At 43.1% G+C, this 17317-nt stretch overlaps 1 protein-coding gene across 3 annotated transcripts in view; it reads right to left on the reverse strand.

Annotated features, from left to right (window-relative positions):
• Positions 1 to 17317, reverse strand: part of ACBD5 (acyl-CoA binding domain containing 5) — a 101238-nt gene that overhangs the window by 14097 nt on the left and 69824 nt on the right. For all 3 annotated transcript variants that reach the window (XM_029588651.1, XM_029588650.1, XM_029588649.1), the window contains 4 exons: positions 10376 to 10582; positions 3626 to 3732; positions 2121 to 2394; positions 790 to 989 (listed from right to left, as the gene is read on the reverse strand). In XM_029588651.1, coding sequence (XP_029444511.1) covers positions 790 to 989; positions 2121 to 2394; positions 3626 to 3732; positions 10376 to 10582 — 788 coding nt within the window. The remainder of the gene's footprint in view (positions 1 to 789; positions 990 to 2120; positions 2395 to 3625; positions 3733 to 10375; positions 10583 to 17317) is intronic.

Below are 17317 nucleotides of genomic sequence, written 5' to 3' on the forward strand. Positions count from 1 at the left end.
TGCTAAAAATTCTGGCTAATGCCCAAGTTAAAAAAAAAAAAAAAAAAGTATTCCCTGCCAACAGGCAGATAAGTGGATATTTCTGCAATGCCTCTGAAAGTATGTAGCACCAAAATACTGTATTGTACATCTTTAAAAAATTAAATAAATAAAAAAAGGATAGAATTTAGATATTAAGAGGTCAGTGTTGAAAAGAGTTTGTCCAGGTAACAAATTCCAAGATTTCAATTGCCCATGTGTGAAATTTTATCTGGGTAATTTTTTACTGGGCAAACTTTAGCCAGATAAAGAGGCGGGGGAGGGTGGGGGGGGGCATGGCCTATATTTATGCAAACAACACTAATATCTAGGGTTATTTGGATAAATTTAGGAAGATAAATCTGATCGGGTAAATCACAATTCTAAAGTTAGCAGGCTAATTTTAGGGAGATATATTTAGCAGCAGACTTATCTGAGTAAGCACCAGGGAATATCCTGACTTTACTCAGGTACCTTCTCACTCACTACACCATTCAATATGGATTTCTAAATGTTTTCTCCTCCATGATAGGGACTTGGTGCATTCCTCTTACCTGCACTCCAAGGCCCTGCAGAGCCTGCCCTTGGACTGTGGGGGCCAACATTGAGAAGGCATCAGCAAGGGGTGAAGCAGAAGGCCAATATGATTAAAAACGTACCAGTTAGCTTGTATTTAAATGTCAAAACATTGTAGTTACAGTGAATGGTGCAAAGGAAAACACAACAGGAGTGACTAGGGAAGAAAACAGAAGAAATGGTTAAGACATTTACCTGAGAGGCAGCTAAGGCCTCCAACGTGTGGAGCCGCTGAAGAACACTCTGCATGTCTTCTTGCAGCCGCATAAGTACAACAGCGATCTGTTCATTCAGACTGTCCTTTGGTCCTCTTTCAGAGCCTCCGCGTTCTCCATCACCACCATTACCTATCTCTCCACCCCGAGCACCCGCACCTATAGGCTGCATACGGCTCACTAGGTTCACAAAAAAAGGAAAGAAAAAAAGTGCTCCTAAATTTCATTAACTAAAGTTTCAAGACTTATTTGCATATTTTAATCCTTTCATAAAGTTCCCCTTACTTCTCCATTTTCAATGATACTACTGAGGGGCAAAAGACGAAATAGGTTATAAACTTGTTCACCTTTTTCTCTCTCTCACTTCTCAGGCTGTGATGTAGAATTAATACTAATCCCTGCTGGCAGAGTTCTGTAAGGCTGAATCCTTCCAGATTTTCCCCTGTCTTCAGAATATAGCCCTTAGTCCTACTTCCTCATATCTAAGGCCCAAGTACATTACTTCTATAAGAAGCCCACATATCCCACAAGCCACTTCCACTCAGGTCACCTGGAACCAAGCCATGAAACAGACAATAAAAAGTCTTTGAGAAGTAAAATTTAAAAAAAAGGACCAAAGGCTTGTTCCAAGCTCTCATGTCCAAACAGGAGAAACAAATAAGGCCTCAAAAAGCTGATTCTCCTCCTTTATTGGGTAAGTCTAACTTTGCTCTAATAACCTGCAGAGAATCCAGTTTTCTATAGGACCAATACGATGACTTGAGTACTACAGTTAGAGCATGAAAGCAAACTTAATTTTTTAAAGAGCATTTCATTATGAAGTGTTGACTATTTAAAAATAAAATGTTCCTATAAGTCACTGTTTAGAAGAACCTAAGCCTTCAGAGATTTTGTCTACAGACCTAGTATGAAAGAAAATTATGTATCAAACAAACTATAAGAAAAATACCAAAATCACTACACATTTGAATCACTCTTTATAGTTTTTTTTTGGTTTTTTTTTTACACATAACTACAGAACTTCAAAAATCTAATTCATACAAGTAACAAAGAGCTCCAATACTAAATATCTTCACATCTTGACTGTAGGCCACATGCACTGTCTGCTCAGGTGGGTCAACATACTTTCCATCATCATTGCTTTCCAGTAGGTTCTCTCTATCCACTGAGCCATTAAGTACGTATAATTTAAACTTACAACTGACACTGTCAGAATGCAGGTCACCCTATCATTTATTAAAACTGAGGTACTACAAGATGTCCTGTCTTAGCCTATGCTACTCAAATAAGGATTTCTTTAGAAATGCCTACCTCGTCCTCTGCGGGGTCCAGAGAATTCCCCTCTCTCAATGCTCATCTTCTCTTTCTGAGGTCCTCGACCACTGGTTTTGCCATCTTCTCCTCCAACTCTGACCTCCCCCTTCACTTCAACTACTCTCTCTCTCACAGCCCCAGTCTTGTAAGTCCCAGAAGGCATACGGGAATTTTCAGGGAGACCGGCATCTTCTAAAAGTCTACTATGATCTACTAATAAATGTGAAGAATGCTGTATAGATCCCTGACCTGATATGAAGATTTCAGAGGACTGCAAATAAGAGAAACATTTAATTAATCTAACATCTTAGAAGTTGATTTCTACCAAACGATCAAACACTACCAGTCAAAAGGTAACATCTTCTGTTACACATATGAAGATCTTTCATCTCATTTTTGTTCATCTTTCTAAATCAGTTTTAGGAACCAGCCTCCACTAGCTAGTAAAAATTGTATCACAACATTAAAAAGTCTTTCATATGCAAAAGAAACATTCACAAAAAGTTAGAAGCACAACACATGAAAGATCAGAGGCCCTGCTCATGGGATGGAATGGATGATTATCACTGGTGTATATTCATCTTTGAGATCCTATGGGACAGTCTAAAACTCTCTCTGCAAAAAAACATTACAGCCACATGTATAGGAAGACATTTTTGCACTATGTACATCTTTATTAGATTTATTCAAGTTTTTTTTTTTTAATATATTTGCCTGAATAATTCAGTTTGCTGAATATCTTCCCCACTCTGTTATGGTGCCAAAATAGACCTATGCCAATTCCATTAATTTAGATAAACTGGCTACTCAATGGAAATGACTCTGGAAAATTAAGCAGTTAATTCAGTGTCATCGTAACTCTTATGTTAGCAATAATCAGTCATTTGCTTTTCATACTACAGTTATTTTTAAACACTGGTTCTCCAAAAGTCAAAAACAAACAAGCTGTACTATTAGGAAAAAGCATAGATTATTTTTCCAGGCCCTAAACCACTGAAATCAACAAAATGCTTAGGAACTCCTGAATGATTTTATAAGCTTACAGCACCCATGTTTACTCCAGCAGCATAGACTCTCACTCTGAGCTACAGAATTCAGATGGGCAAATCAATTAAGTACAAGCCCTATCCAAACCAGTATGACTTTAATCAGCTGCACTAGGACATGCTGAGAACAGAGTTTAACAAATTCAATTCACTTAGATGACTTAAGTAAGTGCATTTTCCTAGTCCTGACTTATTTAATCTGCTTCAGATATTAACATTGGCAGATTTGCCTCATTTTATAAGCTACTAAATTGGAATCAAGAGAAGTAAACAGATTAAAAATGCATTCAGACGTGAAATGGGTGAAGACACCAATAATTCAAATAAGAGTGAGCTACCTGCAGATCTAAAAATGGATTCAAAATACCTTGGAAGAAGGTTCATCCATCCGGACACCCATATGATTTCTCTTTACGCCCTGCTTATACAAAGAATCATTTAGCAGTGTTTCCTTACCTCCTCTTGTCCAAACTGTTCCATAGAATCACAATAAACTTCACTGTCTGAATCACTTGTCAGGTGTTGCATGCCTGGAAGCTCTTCCAGATGGTCTTCCTCTGTATCTGCACACACAAAAACCCAAAGAGAAGGATCCAACCTATTTCAGGCTAACAAACAAAACTGGATGGCAGACGTGTAGGACACAATGATTTCTGGAATTACTCTACGATTCTGGAATCAATTTTCCTCCTGCTTTTGGGACTACCTATTTGGCTATACTTTCTATCAACCTCAGTGGTATTATTCCTAGTCACACAAATTGCTAAAAACGTGTTTACAATTTGAATGTACTGCTTTCAAGGATTTTTTTTGCAAATTAAGGAATCCTGACTAAAATGTGGAAACAGCTGTGAGAGTCAACAGATCAGAGGGGAAAAAATCTGTACATCAGCAAATAGCATAAAATAAGCTGCCTGGTCCTCAAAAGATAGCAAAAGTTGCTTACCTGTAACAGGTGTTCTCACAGGACAGCAGGATGTTAGTCCTCACATATGGGTGACATCATCAGGATGGAGCCCAATCACGGAAAACTTCTGTCAAAATTTCCAGAACTTTGAATGGCCCCTACTGGGCATGCCCAGCATGGCACTAACCCTGCAGCCAGCAGGGGTTCCCCTTCAGTCTTATTTGAAAGCTACAGGCAGTGCCGAAAAATACAACATCAAAACGTTACGAACCCAACACCGTGGGGCGGCGGGCGGGTTTCGTGAGGACTAACATTCTGCTGTCCTGTGAGAACACCTGTTACAGGTGAGCAACATTTGCTTTCTCACAGGACAAGCAGGATGTTAGTCCTCACATATGGGTGAGTACCGAGCTGAGGATGTCCGAACATTCACCAAATGTACCCAACGGCGTGCAACAGGCACAACAACTGGGGTGGAATTTGGTAGAGGGCATCCTGAACCCCACCGGGCAGGCGGAAGGGTGTAGGTATGTCACACTGGAAATAAGTTACGCAGGACAGACTGGCCGAAGATGGAATCTTGTCTTCCGGCTTTGTCCAAGCAATAGTGGGTTGCGAAAGTGTGGAAAGAACTCCAGGTGGCAGCCCTGCAAATGTCAGGAAGCGGCACCGATCGTAGGTGTGCTACTGAAGTCGCCATGGCCCTCACAGAGTGTGCTTTAACATGGTCTTGAAAAGGAATGCCTGCTTGCTGATAGCAAAAAGCTATGCAGTCCGCCAACCAGGAGGAGAGAGTCTGCTTACCCACTGGTTGCCCTAATTTGTTGGAATGGAAAGAGACGAATAACTGAGTGCTCTTCCTGTGGGCAGCTGTACGGTCTAGATAAAAAGCTAGAGCCCGTTTATAGTCAAGGGTATGCAGAGCCTGTTCCCCTGGATTGGAATTGGGCCTGGGAAAAAGGTAGGTAGTATGATGGATTGATTAATGTGAAACTCCGAAACTACCTTGGGTAAAAACTTAGGGTGAGTGCGGGGTACCGCCCGGTCCTGCAGGAGTTTAGTGTAAGGCGGATAGATAACTAGGGCCTGTAACTCACTAACCCTGCGAGCTGAAGTGATAGCCAAAAGGAAAATCACTTTCCATGTGAGATATTTCAGGTCACAGGATTGAAGAGGATCGAATGGTGGTTTCATGAGCCGACCGAGAACCAGATTAAGGTCCCAAGAAGGGGCCTGAGGACGTAAAGGTGGCTTGATATGGAGCAAGCCCTTTAAAAAGCGTGTTACGAAGGGTTGTACCGATATAGGAACATCCCCAACACCTTTATGGAAGGTGGCTACCGCACTGACATGCATTCTGATGGAAGAGGTCTTTAGACCCGATTCCGACAAATGCCAGAGATAGTGCAAAAACCTTGGGATTGGACAGGAAAAGGGATCAAGGGACTACGAGATGCACCATGATGAATACCTTTCCATTTATAGGAATAAGATTTTCTTGTGGAAGGCTTCCGTGAAACAATCAGGACATGAGAAACCGAATCTGAAAGGTTAAGTGGTCGAAGGATTAACCTTTTAACATCCATGCCGTCAGAGACAAGGCCTGTAGATTGGGATGGCGTAGGCATCCATTGTTTTGAGTGATCAGATGCGGGTCCGTTCCCAAGGGAATGTACCTGCGGATGGAGAGATCCTGAAGTATGGGAAACCACACTTGGCGTGGCCAGTGAGGTGCTATCAGGATCATGGTTCCCTTGTCCTGACGCAGCTTCACGAGAGTCTTCGAGAGAAGAGGAAGTGGAGGGAATGCATAACGCAGACCGGTTGCCCATGAGAGGGAGAATGCATCTCTGGGCTGAGAGTGTTTGCTGTGAATGAGGGAGCAGTAATTGTCCACTTTGTGGTTCTGAGGGGACGCAAAGAGGTCTGTCTGGGGGTATCCCCATTGTCGGAAGATTGAGGTCGCCACCGAGGGGCTGAGAGACCACTCGTGTGGTTGGAAGACGCGACTCAGTTTGTCTGCCAAGACATTGTTCACTCCCGGCAAGTAGGTGGCCCTGAGGTACATCGAGTGGGAGAGCGCATCCGCCCAAATCTGCGCAGCTTCCTGACACAGAAGGAAGGAGCCTGTGCCTCCCTGCTTGTTGATGTACCACATGGCCACCTGGTTGTCCGTCTGAATCAGGATGACATGATTTGATAGGCGTTCCTGAAAAGCCCTGAGAGCATATCACATTGCTTGAAGTTCCAGGAAGTTTATTTGATGTTTGGCTTCCCCTGGAGACCAAGACCCTTGGTCTGTAGATTGTCCATGTGGAAGCGTCGGTGGTGAGAATGAGTTGAGGATCTGGCACTTGAAAGGGCAGCCCCTGGAGGAGATTGTTCTGATCTTTCCACCAGGCGAGAGACAGACGGAGTAAGTCGGTGATGTGGACAATGGTCGACAGAGGCTGAGAACAGCTTGAATCCATTGTGACCTCAGAGTCCAATGCATGAGTCTCATGGCCAGGTGGGCCATTAGTGTAACACGGACTGAGGACGCCATGTGTCCTAGAAGGACGAGGAATAGGCGAGCTGTTGCTGTATGCTGAGACTGCAACTGTGAGTGAGACACACGAGGGTTAGAGCTCATTGTTGAGGTAGAAAGGCTTTTGCCTGCAAGGTGACCAAGTCTGCCCCAATGAACGACAAGGTTTGAGATGGGACTAAATAGGATTTCTCGTAATTGACGAGAAATCCTAGAGAAATTAGAGTGTGTAGGGTCAAATCGAGGGACGACAGAGCGGCTTGCTGGGTTGGAGCCCTGATTAACCAGTCGTCCAGGTAGGGGTAGACGTGAACACCTTTCCTAAGAAAAGCTGCGACAACTACGAGACATTTGGTAAAGATTAGTGGTGCCAATGCTAGGCCGAACGGAAGCACTCGGTATTGATAGTGCTTTGGGCCTACTAAAAACCTGAGGTACTTGCGATGAGCTGGAGCTATCGCAATGTGTGTGTACGCGTCCTGAAGGTCCAGAGAGCAAAGCCAGTCTCCTCTTTGTAGAAGAGGTAGAAGCGATCCCAAAGTTACCATCTTGAACTTTTCCCGCTGAAGGTACTTGTTGAGAGCACGTAGGTCCAGAATTGGACGAACTCCCCCAGATTTTTTGGGGATCAAAAAGTACCGGGAATAGAACCCTAGGCCTTGCTGCGAGAGTGGGACGGGTTCTATTGCTCTTAACTGGATGGAGAAAAAGGGAAACCACCTGCTCCAGAAGGACAGAGTGGTCTGATACTCCCCACGCTTGCAGAGGTGGTGAGTCCGGTGGAAGAGCAAGAAAGTTTAGGTGGTAACCCTGAGCAATGATTGCTAGCACCCATTGGTTGGTTGTGATTGATTGCCACATGCCGTGAGTGGCACAATCGACCTCCCACTGGTATGCTTGGCAGAGGAATCAGGCTTCTGCTCTCCAAGTGAAAGTAAAAAACCTGAAGCAGCCCCGGCTGGGGAGCTGCTTGCGGCTTTTGCTTTTGGGCATGGCGAGGCTGAGGTTTTTGATAAAGCCTCGTAGTTCGGGACCTTGTTGGTGGAGGATAGTACTTCCTTGGATGGAAGAATGACGTCTTAGAGTCCTTCCTAAAGGGCTGTCTTGAGGGGGAAGTCAGAAGGTATCGATGAGAGCTGTTTAAGGGTCTCATGATGGTCCTTTAATTCAGCCACTATTTGCTGGATCTGTTCACCAAACAGATTGTGTCCTACACATGGTAGGTCAGATAGCCTGTCTTGTACTTCTGGGCAAAGGTCAGAAGATCTGAGCGAGGCCCAGCGTCTTGCCAAAATGGCAGCTCTAGATACTCTAGTAGAGGTGTCGAAGATATCATAAGCTGTTCTTATCTCATGCTTTTCTGCCTCAAACCCCTTGTTGACAAGGATTTGAAGCTGTTCCTAGAATTGGTCAGGCAGGGTTTCAGAGAAGTCCTGTATCTGTTTGAAAATGACCCTGTTGATTTGGGTCATATACAGCTGGTAAGCAGTAATTCTGGAGATGAGCATGGCCCCTCGGAACACTCGTTGACCAATATTGTCTAGGAACTTGTGTTCCTTAACAGGAAGGGTAGAAGAGAGAGGCTTTGTCCTTTTTGCTTTCTTTTGAGCAGATTCTACCACAACTGAGTGGTGGTCGAGCTGAGATTTTTGAAAGGCAGGGACTGACTGCACTAAATAGGTAGTGTCAGACGTTTTGTGTACTGGAGCAATGGATCCAGGGTTCTCCCAGTTCTTTTTGAGGAGGTCAAGAAGAACTTGATGAATGGGAATAGAAATGATCACTTTAGGGGCATCCAGTAATTGGAGAAGCTCCATCATCTGGTGCCTATCATCCTGCTCCGTCTGAAGCTGAAAAGGGACCAACTCAGACATTTCCTTCACAAAATTAATGAAAGAAAGGTCCTCTGGAGGAGAACACTTTCTACTTTCAGTAGGAGAGGGAGGTGAAGGTAAGTCATGGGTGTCTGTGGAAGTATCATCACCCCAGGTGTCACAAGGATCAGCAGACTGACCTATAGGACAAGAAGGGGGTTGGATACCCGAAGGCCCCGGCTAAGGCTCCAAGAAAATCGAAGGAATCACCGGGGGCACCGTGGACACCCTGGAGGGCATTGGTGCCGGCATCGAAGGCATCAATGGCGCCGATGTGCGTATCGCCCCCAATGAATAAATCGGTGGTGAGGGACGACATGGCATCGATGGCTGAGGCAATACTCCCGAAGGAGGAATGCGGAACGGTGTTTCTCCTCCCGAAGAAGCTATCAACGGGGAGCGCACCGGAGCCCCGTGAATCACCGGTGGAAGGGCGGTCATGAGCGCCTCCATCCAGGATAGCAGCGGTGCCAGCACCGCTGCAATCGGGTCGGTGACCGGTTCCACTCTCGGTGCCGATGTCGGTACCGGAGGAACCTGGAGCTGTTGCATCACCTTGTCGATGGCCTCCTGGACCAGCCGGTCCAGTTCTTCCCGGTGACCTGGAGCAAGCAGCCCCGGCTCCGGGACAGAAGAGGGAGGTGGAGGCACAGTTGGAGGGACCACCTTTACAGGCGGAATCGCGACTCCCAAACCCCGATCGGGTGAAGGTGGCCACGATGTCCCGGTCGCAGGAATGGTCGGTGCCATTCCTGGATGGGGCTTCTTCGATGGTGGCTTGGTCGATGATTTCGCTCCCTCGACAGTCAGAGACTTACGATGCCGATGGCGATGTTTCTCCCTACGATCCCCTCGATCTTGAGGGGGGAGTAACGGGAGTCGATGGCCGTGAAGACGTCGATGGTGGATGGTCACCGGACCGTGGTCGATGCTGGTGCGACTTCGACTGTGCCGGTTCCGATGACGTCTATGCGATGGATGGCGTCGGGGTATGAGAACGGAAGAGGAGTCCCATCTTCTCCATTCTGGCTTTGCGACCTTTTGGTGTCATGAGGGCACATTTGGTGCAAGTCAGGACATCATGCTCACGGCCTAAACACATCACACAGACTCCATGAGGGTCTGTGATAGACATGGTGCGAGTACAGTCCGGGCACCGACGAAACCCTGACGCCATGGCCATAGAAAAAAATCAAGCCGCGGTACGGTCGACTGCCAGTAGGCCGCCAGGGCCAAACTCGACGGTAATCGATGAAAGACTGTCAAAAAACTTACCGGAGTAACGCGGCCTGAGAAAAGTTAGAGGAGGGGCCCCTGTGGGGCAATTTAAATTTAATTAACTTCGTGAGAAAAATTCCAGTCAGGAATCTCTTCAGAGCTCCTAAACCGCGAGGCTACTGCTGCGTGGAAAAAAGAAGACTGAAGGGGGACCCTTGCTGGCTGCAGGGTTAGTGCCATGCTGGGCATGCCCAGTAGGGGCCAGTCAAAGTTATGGAAACTTTGACAGAAGTTTTCCGTGATTGGGCTCCATCCTGATGATGTCACCCATATGTGAGGACTACCATCCTGCTTGTCCTGTGAGAAATGCCATTGCCTAATTTTGAAAAGGTGAACTGTAGATTTGTGTATGAATGATGCATATATGTAAGCTATCCAAAATATCCCAAAGTTACATGTCTGCTTTTAGTTTTGGGAACTAAAATTCCTGACAGCTTTCTTATTCAATATGATTGTTTTACTACATCTAACCACAGGTGAATTAATAATGGCTTTGTTCTTGGACAGACATTTTTCTACAATGCACATTTTTAAAGAGCTTTTCTTAGCCTCCTTGGGATGCCTCTTCCTAAAGTGAGTAAGACGGACACATCCCCGACAGCATTAACCTGTCAATTTACCTTTGTCAGGGATGCCAGGAATTACTTGAACCAGTTGTATAATTTGCTTCTCTTCTCTGGGATCCCCGTCAGGGTTCTTGCCATTCAGACAGGATTTGGTTTGTGTGTCTGGAACAAGGCCAGCCTCATCCTTATCCAAGTCACTGGCAACTCTGCTGTCCTCCACGCTTCTCTCAGTCGCTGAATTCTGCTTCATAACCTCGGCTTCTGAGAAAGAACAAACCTGGTCTCAGTACTTTACACCTAACAGAACAATCCAAGTACAATGTGCGCGCGCATGCTATGCGGGGATATGTGCAGGCCTGCTAGTTTTAAAAGCAGACTTGCGCTAAGTACACATGTGCTGTAATAAAATTACCCTCACAGTGAATACAAATCCATAGATGAAAATAATTTAACTTACCAACATCTTCCCAATACATTTGGCTACTTAGAAAGGGGGGGGGGAGGGGAGATTAAAGAATTGAAGGAATAATTAACTGACCAGTGGAACGGAGAATGCTACAGAGTCTGCATTACAACTCTGCATGTGCACCTTCAAAACAGAGCAAAGTACCCAGCAGGTCTGGTTTCTTTTATGTAGCTGCTAACCATGCACGGATGCAGTAAACAGTCGAGCAGTTACATATACACAATATACTAGTGTGTATATTTTTAAAATATGCGCACACAGAGGAAAGAGAACGAAGTGGCATTCTCCCTCAGGAGAGGGAGAACAGAGGCATCAGGAGCAGCTCCGCCATCACAGGGTCGGCCCCTCATGCTCCCAAAGCCGGTGCCAGAGGGCCTGCGCCCACCCTCGAAGGAGGAAAAGAGCGCCACACACGTTGGGGGATACAGCGCAACTGGCACTCAGCACAGAGGTTTTCTCCCTCAGGAGAAGGAGGACAGAGGCACCTGGAGCAGTTCTGTCATCTGAGGGGTGCCCCCTCCCGAAGCCGGCACCAGAGGGCCTGCGCCCACCCTCAGGACCACACTGAACCCTCTCCACCACCACCGAAGGAGGAAAAGAGCACCACACACGCTGGAGGTGCTTGCGCCGTGAGACGTGCAACAAAGGAAAGTGCCCCTTACAAAATTCAGATCAACCCACCCTATGAGGTGGCAATACTAAAATCTCCACAACCAAACATAGAACTGGTCTATTGCTCCCCTGAAATACTTAAAGACGGCTCACCTTTAATCAATTTTTACTACAAGCACTTCCAACACCTGACTCTACAATAACTGTAGGCGACTTTAACCTAGACAAAAATACACCAAAAACCACAGCATGCGAGATCTTTTTAGACACAATGGGGCCGATGCAATACAGTGTCTGTCTGACGCGGGTTAAGGAGGCACTAATCTACCCCTAATGCAATAGGGGGATTAGCACCTATTTAACGCGCGTCCAACGCGGAGTGAATGAATTAGCACTCATTACATGCAAATGCATGTGAATGAGGCTATTACTCATTCACTCCAAATGCAAAAAGATAAATGTGCATCTCAGACACACATTTATCACTCAGCTATTAACACCTGCCTCAAAAAAAAGTACAGAAAAGCTGAGCGCACTGAAAAAAGTACAAAAAAGCAGAAAAAACTGCTTTTCTGTACTTTTTTAAAAGTAAAAAAAAAAGAAAAAATCTCTGTCAGCCACTTTGAAGACAGACGCAGATATCCTCAGTGTCTGTTTTCTTAACCATCAGACTACAGGTAACTGCGGGGTCTTGTTCTAGCACAACCCCCTTATTTACATATTGCATGGCCCCCCCCTTGTATTAAGAAAGTGGGCGCTGAAAAGTCAGCGCCCGATTTCCGCGAATAATATTGCATTGGCCCCAGTGAAAGCAATGGGTTGGTGACAATTTGAAACCAACCCTACTCATAAAGCAGGACACATCCTAAATCTAATATTTGCCAGCCAACCAAAATAACTGTCTAATCAATATTGCCACAAAATATTAGCTTTTATTAGTTGGTGATTGGACCAAGGTAACATTCTTCATCTCAAAGCTAACAAATAACAGCCACCACCAAACTTCACCTTCAGAAAGAAAACCAGATGTACTTGAAGAATCAAAAAAATAAAACCAATTGATTTTAATCAAACTAATACCTCTTCAGCCTTTGACTCCTGAGAAAAAGTCATCAATGATATTGCAGACTACCTAAGCCCTATACAGACAAAAACGTTCCAAAATGAACAGAATAACTCTAAACAAAAGAAACCATGGTACAACGAAGAGCTAAGTCAAACCAAACAGACTGAGAAAATGAGAGAAGCAATGGTGAAAATGCCCATCTACAGAATCTCAAGGAAAATACAAATCCCTTCTAGCAAAATACCATGAACAAATCAAATTGAAGAGAGACTACTATGCAAAGCAGATTCATGGAGTAATATTTAACTCCAAACTACTCTTCGAAAACATAACACACCTAAATCAAGGACCCATCTTCATCCATCTCTAGTAACTACAACTTCTCAAAGAATGCCTGCAACGATTATGCTACCTCACTATTAGATAAAATTAGTAACTTAACAATACAATTCTCTACTTTCTTGCCATCTAAAGACTTGAAGAAAAGCAAATGCAGCCTATATGGAACACCTTAGACAGTCTCTAAAATGGAAATAAATCAAATTACCAAAATTAAACCAGTGATCCACCCACTAGACCCAATTCTGGCGAGTTCCCTGAAATTAGTACACAACGCAATCACCCCAACCATAATCAACCCCTTGCTGTCAGGTTTGGTCCCTTATCAGGCAAAGCAAGCTGTGATCAAACCAATCCTAAAAAAAATTAAAAACTGGCAGAACAGACGACTGGGACAATTACAGACATATCCAACTTAACTTTTATTGCAAAAGTACCAGAAAAGGCAGTGCTATCTCAATTAGAAAACCACCTAGAAGACAATGCTATTCTATACCCAGATCGCTCAATAGAAACTCTACTCATCTCTAACTGACCCTGTACTACAGGGGTTTGACAATGATGAATCTTATATCCTGGTTCTAATAGATTTAAAAGCAGCTTCCGACACTGTGGACCATACCCTATGCCACCAGATGAGAAAACTGGAGTAGAAGGAAGTGTGCTCAAATGGTTCTCTCTTCTTTCCTAACTGATAGGACATTCCAAGTCAAACTGGGCAACCACATTTGACGCTTTCCCTATCGATATAGGTATCCCTCAAGGCTCAGCACTATCAGCAACACTTTTCAACATTTATATGCTTCCTTTGTGTGCTTTACTAGCAAAACTAGGTATCAACTTCTTATATGCAAATGACATTCAGTTCTACATTCCTTACCCCAAATCAATTGAAAATACAGCATCAACATTCTCAACATATATGACGGCAATACAGCATGAACTGACAAAGATTAAACTAACACTAAACACAAATAAAAATGAAATTGTATGGCTAAAGAGAAACCCCCTTTGCCTTATTTATAATCATATGGCATGATCAAAGTCAAGTTTTTCATTTTTTATTTGAAGATAAAACTTAACTTAAACGTGCATCCAATCCAAAATGAAAAAATTGACTTTGATCACGCCATATGATTGTAAATAAGGCAAAGAAGGTTAGATTACCGGTAGTGTCTAATATGATGGCTGTGCTGTAAATGCATTGAGTTGTTTGTGGAATATAGGTATGTTTGTATCACTACGTTTCCCTTAGATCTTCACGCCATTTTTGCATAAAGAGAAACCCCTCCACAGTAAAAACACCAGTCCTTGGCCTGGGTAATTTTCAGATTACACCCTCTGAACAAGTACAAGTCCTAGGAAATCAGATTGATGAGAACATCACAACGAAAAAGCACAAACAATTAAAACTGGATACTCCAAACTGAGAATGCTACATTGATTAAAAACATTACTAACGTTCCAGGACTTCTGTGCTGTGTTACAAACACTAATTTTCTCCAATATAGATTACTGCAACTCCCTATTACTAGGCCTTTCTTCAGGACTTCTAAAAGCACTACAATTACTACAAAATGCTTCTGCAAGACTCCTATTAGGGGCAAGGAATTCGACCCCATCACTGATAGCACTACACTGGCTGCCAGTACAAGATAGAATCCAGTATACAAAGTTCTAACTCTAATTTTTAACATTAACAACAGAAAATACTGCTTAATAGGTGTGATCTCCAACCATACACACCACAGCGAACTCTAAGATCACAAAATAAAGGACTATAAACTGTACCATCAACGTGAAATACACATCTAATGCAAATAAGAGAAAGAATGTTTTCTATAGCAGGCCCCAAACTGTGGAATTCTCTACCAGAGTTGCTACGTTTGTTAAGTGAAAGAAATAAGTTCAATCGTGAACTGAAAACATGGCTCTTCAGAAATGCATACAATCTAACATAATATTTATTTAAGAGCTTTTATATACCGATAACCATTTGCACAACGTATCTGTTTACAAGAAACAGTAACGTTTACATGGAACAATTGGTATGATATATAGTTAACAGGAGAGTAATTAAATACAACAGGCAGGGAGGAAAAAATAAGGTGTTACGAGAATAGCATTATAGAATATATCACTATGCACAATGCTTGAAGAATGAATGACAATGAATGAGCGATATAAAGTATCCTAAAATAACTAATGTATGAAGACTTCTGAAAACGAAATTGTGTAGTACAATTTACTTTATAAACCCTTGAGTTAATATGTTAAGTATTATGTTAACCTATATTATGAATGTCGCTTTTGTAAACTGTTGTGATCTTCTTTTGGAATGATGGTATATAAAATGCTTAAATAAAATATAAGATTACAAGTAGTCTTTGGAAATGGAACAGCAATAATTTTTTCCTATTTAGTACTGACATTTTAAATCATTTTCAAACATACACCATGGCTGATGAAGTATCTTTAACCTTGTATCGCTCCCATTCCATCTGTCCATGTTAAATACATCTCAGAATCTGACAAAACATTAAAATCCTCACTCTCGTCACTAGAATTTTCAAAGGTATGAGTCCATCTTTGACAAGAACATTCCTTTTTATTTTTCCTCAAAGCATAGCAAGTGCCAGGATGTCTGTCTTTATTCTTCAAGTAGTTTATATTTTACATATCTTGGGTAGTATTTCTTTTTTTTTTGTAATTAAGATTTTATTCAAACACTGTGATATAAATATAACAAGGTACTGAAAGCTTAAAGTATTGGCCATTGTACTACTGTAAATGCAATTAGAATTTACAAGATTGTGGCACACAAAGTACAAGTTAAAATTGTACCAAGTATATAAGTTTGTGAAACATAGAAACATAAGAATAAATAAAATTTAACATTGTCGTTTCAAACATATGTGCACTGTGTCAGTTATCTCTATATCCCACCCATTCCAACCCCCCGTCCCTTAGTCACCGAACGATGGTCTCATAGAATTCCCTGCTCAGATAACCACACTTAGATAGCAAAATTATAAAGGAGCGAGTCAGTTGTTTGCCGTAGGATCTCCTGAACCACATGGAGGTGTTGAAAGCGATTCTTGCCAAGTTCGATAAGCTTGCCAAGTCTTTAGAAACTTTCCAAGCTGTTTGTGTTTTCGGGCCGTAATTTCTGCCAATACATAAATTTTTGCCACTTTATCTTGAACCACTCCCAATGATGGTATAACAGGTGATTTCCAATTCCTGGCAATTTCCACTCTAGCCGCTGTTAGTATATAAGAAGATACCTTATCATGTTCTAGGGGGAAAAGCTGTACACCCAGTAAGGCATGTTGAGGTTGAATCATTAACTGTGCATGGAGCATCAGACCAACCCACAACTCAATATCAATCCACAGTTTACGAATAGGTGGACAGTCCCACCACATATGTAGAAAACTGCCTACTACAAGACATCCCCTCCAACATTTATCAGAAACTGTAGGCAGCATCCTATGCAAACGAACTGGACAATAGTGCCATTAATATAGCAGTTTATAGGCATTTTCTATCATTGAGGAAGCTATCATCCCTTTTCCTGTGCGGGCAAAGATCTTCTCCCATTCCTGCTGAGTAAACGTTGTCTGAAGTTCCCTTTCCCAAGCTCGGAGATGTGGATGTTTGCTAAACATAGCCTTTCCTAGCAAGCAATATAATGTGGATAGCAGTCTACGGGCATGATCAGCTTTCTGGCAAAGAATCTCAAAGTCTGATTTATCTCGCTGCAATTGGCCCTGGAGCCCATATGTCAATGCAAAATGTCGTAATTGCAAGTAAGGATAAATGTCCCTATCGGGTAAATCATATTTAGACTGCAAGGCTCCGAATGGGAGTAGATCCCTACCCGACCATAGATGTTCCCAGTTTCAAATATTCTTAGATTTCCAGATCCCAAATACCATGCTAATATACCCTGGGGTAAAGGCAGTATTCGCATATAAATATGTACTTCTATTATAGATGTGAATCGGAACCAGAATCGGATCCGATTTCAGTTCCGATTCACATCTCTAACTTCTATAGTATATTCTATCTCCCACCAGAGAGAGGTATAGCTAGCGATAGTGTCATAGGAGGGGGGAGATACTTCATAGGATCTACCTTCCAGGTCTGCCGTGACTGCCACAATATACTAGATATGGGTATGTCACCCATAAGTTGCTGACTGAAAAACACCCAAGGATTTATATTGGGTATTCTGTGCCATTCCACTAGTGTTTTAAATTGTGCAGCTAGATATCGCTCCAAGTTGGGAACCCCCAAACCTCCCTGTGCTCTATGGTGTTAGAGAACAGACCTTGCAATTCTAGGTCTCTTTCCACCCCAAATATACAGCATAAGTCTCTTCTGCCATTTTCGAAGCTGGGGCTTCGGGATTGGGATTGGTAGAGTCTGAAAAATAATTTGGGAAAATCGTCATTTTGAGAGCCACTATCCTTCCTAACCAAGATATTCGATATCTGTTCCATTCTTC

This window comes from Rhinatrema bivittatum, chromosome 2 (assembly GCF_901001135.1).
Source record: "Rhinatrema bivittatum chromosome 2, aRhiBiv1.1, whole genome shotgun sequence".
In the NCBI taxonomy this organism is placed as follows: domain Eukaryota; kingdom Metazoa; phylum Chordata; class Amphibia; order Gymnophiona; family Rhinatrematidae; genus Rhinatrema; species Rhinatrema bivittatum.